Source organism: Desmodus rotundus, chromosome 12 (assembly GCF_022682495.2).
Source record: "Desmodus rotundus isolate HL8 chromosome 12, HLdesRot8A.1, whole genome shotgun sequence".
In the NCBI taxonomy this organism is placed as follows: domain Eukaryota; kingdom Metazoa; phylum Chordata; class Mammalia; order Chiroptera; family Phyllostomidae; genus Desmodus; species Desmodus rotundus.
Genome location: NC_071398.1, coordinates 37146045 through 37156624, shown reverse-complemented (window position 1 = coordinate 37156624; position 10580 = coordinate 37146045). Strand labels below are relative to the sequence as shown.

At 54.9% G+C, this 10580-nt stretch overlaps 1 protein-coding gene and 1 long non-coding RNA gene across 4 annotated transcripts; one reads left to right on the top strand and one right to left on the bottom strand.

Moving 5' to 3' along the window:
- The first annotated feature begins 16 nt into the window (after positions 1-16).
- On the top strand, positions 17-9305 carry YIF1B (Yip1 interacting factor homolog B, membrane trafficking protein). Of its 3 annotated transcripts, none has more exons than XM_024577551.4 (8): positions 17-166; positions 5717-5955; positions 6037-6141; positions 6342-6420; positions 6551-6608; positions 7637-7792; positions 7872-7965; positions 8924-9305. In XM_024577551.4, exons 1-8 carry the CDS (start codon positions 115-117, stop codon positions 9077-9079), a joined length of 939 nt encoding a protein of 312 aa, XP_024433319.2. In that variant the 5' UTR covers positions 17-114; the 3' UTR covers positions 9080-9305. The 3 variants fall into 3 exon arrangements, with proteins under 3 accessions (XP_024433319.2, XP_024433320.3, XP_024433322.2); XM_024577552.4 differs by having other exon boundaries at positions 122-157; XM_024577554.3 differs by lacking the exon at positions 17-166 and adding an exon at positions 182-309.
- Positions 173-10112, bottom strand: LOC123478421 (uncharacterized). Its single transcript, XR_006653622.2, has 3 exons — positions 9957-10112; positions 1731-1844; positions 173-1024 (listed from the first exon to the last, which is right to left on the bottom strand). It is a non-coding gene; the product is annotated as an uncharacterized lncRNA (long non-coding RNA).
- Positions 10113-10580: the final 468 nt, after the last annotated feature.

The window sequence follows — 10580 nt, the reverse complement described above, 5'->3', positions numbered from 1 at the left end:
GCTCCAGAACGATCGTATCGCCCATTGGCTGTTGCGTAGCCGGTAGGGCGTGGCTACGGAAGCCGGGCGGGCATATTTCAATCGTGGCTGGGGTGGTGGTGGCGGCCGCTAAGGATGCACCCGGCAGGCATGGCGACCGCGGGGACGCCCCGGCAGCGTAAGTGGCGTACGTGGCCGGACGAAGAGAACGGGCGGGCAGGGGCGTGGCGGGGACACCGTGGTGGTTGGTGAGGTCGCGGCAGATCAGAGGTCACGAAGTCAGGGATCTGGCGCTTCGAGGTGTGCATCGCGAAGGGATGCCAGCTCCGGGTAGGGGCGCATTGCGGTCCATTCTTTTCTTTAGAAAGTTTTTTGGGAAGGAAACAACCTTGGGCAGGATATTGTGTGATAGGCAGACAAATGCGACTTTCATGGATTTGCAGGAAGCGGTCAGCCTGGCCCCTACCCTTCTGTGGTCAGGGGCTGTCACCCCTGTCTTAGGACAGCGTTCATAGCCCTTCGAGAGCGAAGAGGGCCATAATTATCCCTCATTTAAGATTTGAACCTGTTTATTTTGCTGTTAACCTCCCTTTTCCATCTTTATGAACAGAAAATTCTAAGTTCCTGTTTATCTCCATGAGTGTACGTTCACCTTATTTTTTCATTCATCACATCCTGCCTCTGCACCCTTGTGCCCAGCCCTGGGCTAAAATGTGGGTACCTGGTTAGTGACCAGCATAGCGCTGGCCCTCGTTAACTTATAGCTCAGAAATTAGTGGGAAGACAGACACTTCAGGAACAAACAAGTCAGCCAGACTAATTAAGGGCCATAAAGGGAATAATTCAGGATGTTACTTGGAGTTAGGGAGGCCTCTCTGTTGAGGTAGACACGTGGTGCGCTCAGTCCTTTCTTCAACCATCAGTAAGGTGCCCGGCTGGCCCTGTGGTTGGTGATGCTGGAGATACAGAGGGGCCCCAACAGGTTCCTGTCCTCATGGAGCTACCACTGCAGAGCAGAAGACAGCCTCAGGCTGGAGGGGTGGGCCTATGATGAGAGAAGCAGCACAGGCCGAGGGGTTAGGGCTGGGGTGCGGGAAGCACATTCAGAGTGGTTAGGGCTGGGATGGAGGTGTTGGGATAGCCCAGATCAGGCATGTGACCCAGCCTCGGGGTGTCAGTGAAGCTTCCTGGAAGAGGTACATGTAATGAAGAGGAATTAGTCCAGAGAAGGGGATTTGTGGTGAGAGGGAAAAAGCATTGGAGGTCTGTACTGAGTAAATAAGTACACAAATGAACATATACCGTATTTTTCGGACCATAAGATGCACCGGACCATAAGATTTACCTGGGTTTTAGAGGGGGAAAATAGGAAAAAACCCTGCTCCACTGCTGCCCCCCCCCCCCCAGCAAGCCAGGTAAGCTACATTTGGACTATAAGACACACCCCCATTTTCCTCCCAAATTTAGGGGGGGAGGGAGTGCGTCTCATAGGCCGAAAAATACAGTATGTAGCAAGTGTGATAACTGATCAGAAGGGAAGAAAAGAATCACTGGATATTATGAGAAAGAACAAGCTGGGGCTAGCTAGTGCTTTATATTGAGGAGTGAGAAAGGTCTCTCTGAGAAGGAAACTTTTTTTATTTTTTATAGAAATTGACCTTTATTGTACGAAAGTCTGTTTATAACTTTTGCTACAAAGTAAGGTTTCAGTACAGAAAATCCCAGTCTGTCAGAACAGTACCTGTACTCACTGTGCCATCGCTGTCCCACTGCCTGCAGCTCAGAGCAGCAGCCAGAGCACATGTGAGTAAGACTTCAAGGCAGCCTACAGTTTGTCTCAGTTGTCCGAGCTAAAACACTTGTACCTGTGAAACACAGAGCAGCATTGAGGACTGAGACATATCTCTTTCCAAACAACTGTGCGAGAAAATACATCTCTTTTTTTAAAAATGTCAGTACGGCCCTGGCTGGTGTGGCTCAGTGGATTGAGCGCCGGCCTGTGAACCAAAGGGTCACTGGTTGATTCCTAGTCAGGGCACATGCCTGGGTTGCAGGCCAGGTCCCCAGTGGGGGGCGTGTGAGAGGCAACCACACATTGATGTTTCTCTCCCTCTCTTTCTCCCTCCCTTCCCCTCTCTCTAAAAATAAATAAATGAAATCTTTTTTAAAAAGTCAGCATGGCTAAACTACAATCTAGTATCTAGAATTACAAAGAATAAAATGAAATCAAAGATTTCTTGCTAGTAAAAAGAAATTTTTAGGAACAGTATTAAAATATAGGTCCCACCCCACTGACACGTGCATGGAGCCTGGCACAGTACCTGTTACTTAACAGGACGCACAGCTCAGGGAGGAACCACATCAAATCTTCAGCCAGAGACATCCAGCGTTGGAAGTGCAAAAAAAATAAAACCAAACAAATACTGAAGGAAGACACTCGTGTGGAGCACTCCTTGTTGGTGTCGTGAGTGCTGTGGCCAGGACTAAAAGACCCCACTCTCTTTTTAGATTTTTGACAATGACAGCACTAATCACCAGGCTTCCTGACGACTCTCAATGCAAAGCTTGAAACACTTTTCACATCCAAAAGAGTGAGAAAGAAACATTTGAGCTGAGTCCGGAGTGCTTGCATTGGCAGTTGGTAATTGTGGAAGTGTTCCCAGTTGATGGGGTTGCATGTTCAAGAGCCTGTGGGGGCCAGGAATTTGGCAGGGCCAGAGTCTGAGAGGAGGCCTTTGTGTCTGGGATGCAGTGAGCCCCGAGGGGAGGTAGTAAATGAGGATGGTTGGCGGGGCTGGGTCCTGTCTGCAGGGCCTCACAGGCATTTGGGTTTTATTCTTAACACAGTGGCCCTGATCTTAGGCAGAGGACAGGAAATGTTTTCTTTCTTTCTTTCTTTCTATCTATCTATCTATCTATCTATCTATCTATCTATCTATCTATCTAGAGAGGAGAAGGAAGGGAGAGAGGGAGAAAAACATCGATGTGCAAAAGAAACATAGATCGATCGGTTGCCTCTTGCACGCTCCCAGCAGGGTACCTGGCCTGCAGCCCAGGCCTGTGCCCCACCTGACCGGGAATCCAGGAATCCAACCCGACCTTCCAACCACAGGACGACGCCCAATCCTCTGAGGCACAGCAGCCAGGGCAGGACATGTTCTCTCTTTCATTTAAATAGATCACTCTGTTTGCCTACTGGAGAGAAGGTTGGTGTAGCTAAGAATGGACTAGAGCAGAGGTTCAAACTCATTTCACCAGGGGCCACATCAGCCTCGAGGTTGCCTTCAAAGGGCTGGATGCAATTCTAGGACTGTATAAATGTAACTGCTCTGTAACAGTTAAGCGAGAGCTCGGTGCTGCCACCGGGTAGAAACAAGGTGCCGTGCTGAATAAAACAAGGTGGAGGGCCGGATTCAGCCCGCGGGCCTTGTGCTTGCCACCTGTGGACTAGAGGACCAAGGAAGGGTGCATTTAAGTCAGGTGCAGTCTGAGAGGGAAGAGTAACATTGAGACATAGTGGGTGAGAATTAGCGATTGGTTGGTTAGATGCCAGACAGAAGGGGAATCAGGGGTTTGGAAACTGAGGTCAGGGCCCAGGGGCAGCCAGAGGGCATTGCCAGGAAGTGGCCAACCTGGATCTGGCTACTGGAGAGAAGTGGTGGCTAGAGATCAGAGCCCAAGGCACAGTCCCTGTGGGAGCTGTGGGTGTGGGCGAGACTGCCCTAGGTGAGGGGCAGACGATGGCAAGTGTGGAAAAGTGAGTCACATTTCAGGGAGCTGGAAATAAGTCACTGATTGAGAGGGACTGATTGCGAGACATCAGCTCCGTGAGGGCAGTGTTTGTCCTTTGGATCGTTGCTGCCTGCGTCAGAGCCTAACACAGAGGGGTGCTCAGCAGGTGTTTGTGGGGCTCAGACAGGAAAGAGAAAAAGACAGGTACAGTGTTTTGGAAACCAAGAGAGCAGAGTTGGAGGTTTGCACTTGGGGCAATGCAGCCAGTGCTGTGAGGACTTGAGATGGATGAGAGCGGGATAATGGCCTCAGTCTGGGGGTGCAGAGAGCTTTTAGGAGGCCTGTGGGAGCAGGGCCCCAAATGCCACTGGCGGAGGGGGTTACACTGAGGGAGGAGGGGCTGGCACCAAAGCTTTCTGGAAGCTACCCTTCAAAACAGAAGTGGGAGGGGAAAAGAGAAATGGGGCTTGAGGGCATGTGGGGAGGCCCACTGCTGCATGCTTCAGGAGTAAGGACATCTGGGTCAGGTTTCTGGCTACAGATAGTGAAGAGGAAGAGCTGAGGAGCTTGTAATTGGTAATAGGTGCAAGGCCAGGGGCTGAGCCGTTTATGAGCATCACTTTGCCGTGGACTGTTAACCCCTTTCTACAGAGGAGAGAATTGAGGCACAGAGGAAGGCATGATGCAGATAAGATTTGACTCCTTCCCCGTCCCGCTGTAATGCTACCACCCTGTCCCCTGTGCCCACAATGGCGCTTGGCACATGGAAGGGGCTCAGTGAATATTGGCTGTGGCAGCATCGCTTACTGGTTAGAAGTAGGGGCCCTGGAGCCAGAGTGCTGGGTTCAAATTGGCCGTCTCCATATTCCTGTCTCCTTCCTCTTCCTTACTCCACCCCAACTTAGCCTGCTTCTAGCAAGTCCTGGCCCTCCCGCCTCCAAAAGCTATCCAGAGGCAGCCCAGCCCCCTCTTCTCTGTCCCACCCTCCAGTCCTACCTGTAGCACCAGCAAATTCCTCCCTCCTCTCCTCTCCCCATCCCCACTCCCAGCATGAAGCTGAAGGGACCTTTTAAAAACTTGAACCCTGGCTCTGCCTCATACTGTCTGTATGACTTTAGGCAAGGGCCTGAACCTCTTTGGGGCTCGCTTTTCCCATCTGTAAAATGGGGGTGCTAATAGCGTCAGTGCAAATGGGTTGTTGTGAGGATTAAATGAGTTAATCCATAGTGTTCAGAACATGGCCTGATGTGTGGTTAGTGCTCAGTTGGGGCTGAATTATCCTAGTATTTATTGGGCAACCTGGGTTGGACTCTTGCCCTTCGCTTACTCAATTTGGCCCCTTGCACAAGTCATTTAGCCTGTCTGGGCCTTGGTTTCCACATCTGGAAAATGGGGATGGCCGCTGACTCATTCATCTGATTTTTATCAAGTGCTGCGTATGGGATTCAGCCATGAACCATGCAAAGAGTTTTGTGGACAGACAAGGAACAAAAGAAATAAAACAAATAAAACATCGAGCATCTCAGCTGGTGCTGAGCTCTGTGGCTGTCAATGAGGCAGGGAAAGGGGATGGGGAATGCCACCTAGGGCTGAGCCCAGACTTCAAGGAGAGCAGTGAGCCATAAGGACATCTGAGGGAGGGGTGTTCGGGCAGAGGGACAGCCAGTGCAGCGGCCCTGAGCTGGGAGCATGCCTGGTGTGTTCAGTGAGCGTTGAAGCTCATGTGGCTGGAGCTGATTGAGCGAGGGGAAGCATGAAGAGGCACGTGGACAGAGACCCTGTTTGTAAAAAGCTTAGTGCAAGGTTCTGTGCACAGTGGGCCCCAGTACACAGTAGCTATCAACATCCTCCTCCTCGTTATTTGGATGGGTGGATGGCAAGCAGAACCCGCCCACACTTGACTGGTCAACCCCGTCAGACATGAAAACCGGTGCCCCACTGCAGCAGGATGGGAGGGAGCACACTCACATAATGAACGAGGCTTCCACCTCTCTCCCCGCCGCAGCCTCAAAGCGGAGGATCCCTGTGTCCCAGCTGGGCATGTCTGACCCCCACCAGCTTTTCGATGACACAAGTTCGGCCCAGAGCCGGGGCTATGGGGCCCAGCGGGAGCCTGGCGGCCTGGGCTACCCTACAGCGTCCGCCTCGCCTCAGGGGGCCTTCCTGAATGATCCCGTGTCCAACATGGCCATGGCCTATGGGAGCAGCCTGGCCGCACAAGGCAAGGAGCTGGTGGATAAGAATGTGAGTGGGCCGGGCTGGTGGGAGTGAGGGGAAGCCTGGGGCCATGGGGCCAGGGCTTCAGGTAGAGCTCTGCCTCTCCAGATCGACCGCTTCATCCCTGTCACCAAGCTCAAGTATTACTTTGCCGTGGACACCCTGTACGTGGGCAAAAAGCTGGGCCTGCTCTTCTTTCCCTACCTGCACCAGGTCAGAGCACCCTCCTCGGAGGTGACTGTGGTCTGAGAGGAGACAGCCTATGGGGAGGGGGCCATGGGAGGGGCTGAGTCAGAGGCTGGGGCAAGCATCAGGGGCAGGGTACGTAATTCAGCCTAAGAGAGGGCCTGTAAACAGGGTGGAAGAAGCCCAACTCTGGGGCTCCTTGCCTGCTACCCCCACTGTCCCCACAGGACTGGGAGGTGCAGTACCAGCAGGACACGCCAGTGGCCCCCCGCTTTGACGTCAACGCTCCTGACCTCTACATTCCAGGTATCACCCTCCCACCACGGCCCAGCACCCTCCTCCCTCTGGGTGGGCATGTCTAGGGCAGAGGTCTAGGTGCTGGGAGGCCCAGGATGGTCCTTCCTCTGACCTATGTCTGTGCGTCTGCCTCCCACAGCCATGGCTTTTATCACCTACATCTTGGTGGCTGGCCTGGCACTGGGGACCCAGGAGAGGTAAGAGTGAACTTGAGTGGGTAGAGTGGTGTGGGGTTTGGGGGTGAGGGGTAATCGGGAGAGCCTCTCGGTACCCTGTCTCAGAACAGCCCTGCTGTGCTCCCATTCGGCTCCAGACAGAGCTCTAGGTGTCACGCTCAGGGTCACCCTCTCTTCCCACCCACGTGTGAGTCTCTGAGTCTGTCGTCCCCCTTGGCTTCCACCACCAGGTCCAGTCTCATCCTCGCCCTCCCCTAGCTAGCTGCACTGACCCTACACACCCCCTGCACCCCAGCTCCAGCAGCAGCCAGAAAGGTCTAGTCCCATCCTGCTCAGAAGCTGTCCATAGCTCCCTGGCCCCAGACCAGGCCCCAGCTCCTCAACGCTGCACTGCCCTCCGTGAGGCTTTCTCTGCGCCTCCTCACTCTGCTGCTCCACTCTGGTCCTCTTTCCACCCTCCAGAGGGCCTGGCACTGCCATCCCAGGGTCTTTGCACATCCAGTTCCCTTTGCCCGGGAGGATGTTCTTCCCCTACATCACCACCTGCTGAGCACCTGCTCACTTGAGATGTCTCCACTCCAATGTCACTTCCTTGGGGAAGCCTTCCCACCCCCCAGGCTGGATCAAGCCCCCATCTCTTGATGATAGGCCCCATTCATTTCCTCTGTGACACTGAAAATAATTGTCATTTGAGTAAGTTAATTGTTGAGAGACTGGGGATATGGCAGAGACCAAGGCCCTTTGTTCCCAACCCACTGTTGTCTTCAGGGCTCAGTGCAGGCGTCCCCTCCTCTGGGAAGGCCTGAGTCCCCCTCCCTGCTGGGTCAGGCTCCTCCCCTGCCCCAGGCTCCCCCCCCCCGCCCCCCCAGGTCTAGGCTGTCACTGAGGACAGGTCTGCCTTTCCTGGAATGGGACTTCCATGAGGACAGGGCCCAGGTCCATCCTGGTCACTGCCGGGTCTCCAGCCCCACCCAACACAGGCTGTCCCCAAGTGGCTGTTTAGGGAGGGTTTGAGCAGGCCCATCAAATGACAGCTTGGGTGCCCACAGGTTCTCCCCAGACCTCTTGGGGCTGCAGGCCAGCTCGGCGTTGGCCTGGCTGACATTGGAGGTGCTGGCCATCCTGCTCAGCCTCTACCTGGTCACTGCCAACACCGACCTCACCACTATTGACCTGGTGGCCTTCTTGGGCTACAAATATGTTGGGTGAGTATCACCGTCTGCCCTACTGCCTGCCCCAGCCCTGGGCCACATCTTCAGACCAGCCTTCCCCTCTTTCCCCCAGGATGATTGGCGGGGTCCTCATGGGCCTGCTCTTTGGGAAGATTGGCTACTACCTGGTCCTGGGCTGGTGCTGCATATCGATCTTTGTGTTCATGGTGAGCTGGCGCTCAGGGCAGCGTGAGGTTGAGAACACAGGCCTCTTGGACAGAGTTGGGGTCCCCTGGAGGCATCCAAGCAGAGGATGTCAGGTGGGGAGTTTAGACCAGAGCTGCATTGCTGAACCAAGGAGCCCTGGAGTGGGTGCCGCAGCCTGGGGGGTCAGGAAGGCTTCCTGGAAGAGGGGGTGTTCAAACTGGGGCTTAAAGGAAGAGAGGAGCCATCCAGATTGCTAGGGTAGGTGGGTGCTCACGCTCACCCTATTCTGCTTACATGGTGGGCCTTCCTGCCAGGATTTCCTTTAGGATGAAAAAATTTTCAGCACACCTGAAGTAGCTTGTTTGAGGGCCCATAGTGAGGTGCTGGTTAAGAGCGCTAGCATTTGCTAGGCCTGGGTGTGACCCCAAGCTCTGCTGGATCCGGGCAGATCACTTCCTCCTTTTCAGTCTCAGTATTCTCTTGTAAATTGGGGGTGGTGATAGCTGCACCTCAGGATACTTGGAGGACAGTGTGAGGAGCAGACAGCACAGACTGGTAGCTGGTGGGTCACATCTAACCATCAGATAAACTTTGACTTAGATGTCCTTATTTACAAGATTTTTAAAAACGGCATTCTGGCTTGTCTTAAAAATTATCATCTGACCAACATAAGCAGGTGACAGCAACCAGAGCCGCATCTGGCCGCCCCATGGACGCTCCATAATCACAGTGCTTCCTCACCTCACTCACTCAGGGTCCTGGCCTGGGTGTGAACCCTTACATTTTCTCACAAGGCCTTGGGAGGGTTGTCACTGTCTGTTAGATTTGGGAAGCTAAGGAGCCCCAGAAGCTGAAACTTGAGCCCAGCTGCCCCTGTGGAGGGAGGGAGAAAGCGGAGGCTGCAGAGGGGCAGAGACTGAAATTGTCCAGGTGCGTACCTGGCCTAGAGGGCTCAAGGGTCACTCCTACCGGCCTCAGATCCGGACGCTGCGGCTGAAGATCCTGGCAGAGGCTGCGGCCGAGGGAGTCCCAGTGCGAGGCGCACGGAACCAGCTGCGCATGTACCTGACCATGGCCGTGGCTGCGGCGCAGCCTCTGCTCATGTACTGGCTCACCTTCCACCTGGTGCGGTGAGGACAGTGGGGCCCGCCTCTAACTGCTGCTCCTGGAGGCTACCAGCTACCGCCTGCCCGCCGCTGCTATGGTCCAGAAGTCCCCCTCTCCCGGGCCTGAGACTCTGCCATGTTCCACAACCCCCCCACCCACAGGTGCTGAGATCCCCAGCTGCAGGAGCCCTCCCCGACTGCAAGGGGCCGCTGTTCTGCTGTTCCGGAAACAATAAACCGTGGTGGGCTCAGTGTGGGTGGCCTCTCCTTGGTGGCTGCGTGGGGATTGCCCAGCAGGGGGCAGGCCAGTCTCACAGGGAAGTGGGCGGGCGGGGCAGGTACGGTTCACAGCTGCCTGCAACCAAGAGGTCACCAGAAGGCCTGGAGAAGGTTTAATGAGCCAAGCCCAGGCCCGTCAGTGGGACGCCTTCTTCCCCTTTTTACCTTGGGCTTCCTGACCTTGTCGGGGTGCTTCCCTGCGTTTCTGAGCCTGCAGAGTGGGACTGTGGGGCCAAGGGCCGTGGGGATGGGAGAGAAGACCCCTTAGTGAAGGGGTTGCCCAGGTTCCGGGGTGGCCTCTGCCCTGGGCTGAGGCACCGGGCACCACCTGCTTGGGAGTGGCAAGCCTTCTACCTTTGCTTCCATGTCTGAGTTGCTGGAGCTGCTGTCAGACCTGAGGAACTGCTGGGGCTGCAGCTGTGCTAGTTGGAAGCGAAAGAGTGAGGCTGAGGGCCCCCAAGTTGAAAGCCTGACCTCAAAGTTCATCGAGGTCAAAAGCACCCCTATTCCACCATAATCCCTGCCCCTGGAATGTGCCCCGCTGAGAGGCAATTTGCCCTCGGGTTAGCTGCCTCTGATTCTGATAGACCCTGAACTTCAGGGAAGCTGTGCTTGGGGTCACTCACCTGGCCAGCCCCCTTAGGCTTCTTGGAAGTGGACTCCAGGGCTGCTGAGAGAAGTTGGCTGGATGGGCACAGGGAATGTCCCCTGAACTTCGAGATCCCCACTCCCAGGAGCACAACCGCCACGGGTCTAACTGTGGTGAGAGAAAGTGTGTCCAGAGTCAGGGAGGGAGGAGCAGCGGTACCTGCCCGCCCGAGGAATGCTGAGGAGCCCCACCAGACCTTTGTTCAGAGTCCTTAGCTCTGACTCGGCCCCTCCCCAGCACCTCCCCGCTTTCCCTCTGTGGGCAATGGGGAGGGTGGACAGTGAACTGCAAAATAAAACAAAAGCACTCTCCTCTCCAGCCTTGCACCTGAGGAGGAGCTGGAGGTTGGGGTGGGCAGTTGGGGATTTTGGGGAAGGGGGCTAGAGGTGTCAGCTTCCCCCAAAATTGTCCGTTGCCTGTCTGCTCTTGAGGAAACACAGAGGGAGGGTGGCTCACTGCAATCCGTGAGAGCAGTATCACTCCCTGTGTGTTTATCGGTGCCATGCTGGGCACTAGTCCAAGGGCTTTCCGTGCATTAACTCACTTTAACAACCCCTCTGTGGCTTGGTGACAAGCAATCTAAAAGGGGAAGAGCGTGAAC

What these genes read in the sequence shown, in the direction of transcription:
- YIF1B (XM_024577551.4), top strand. Translation starts at nt 115, where the DNA reads ATGCACCCGGCAGGCATGGCGACCGCGGGGACGCCCCGGCAGCGTAAG. An exon ending in GCACTGGGGACCCAGGAGAG is followed by an intron (nt 6,609 to 7,636) that starts GTAAGAGTGAAC and finishes GGGTGCCCACAG; the next exon opens with GTTCTCCCCAGACCTCTTGG. An exon ending in TATCGATCTTTGTGTTCATG is followed by an intron (nt 7,966 to 8,923) that starts GTGAGCTGGCGC and finishes TACCGGCCTCAG; the next exon opens with ATCCGGACGCTGCGGCTGAA.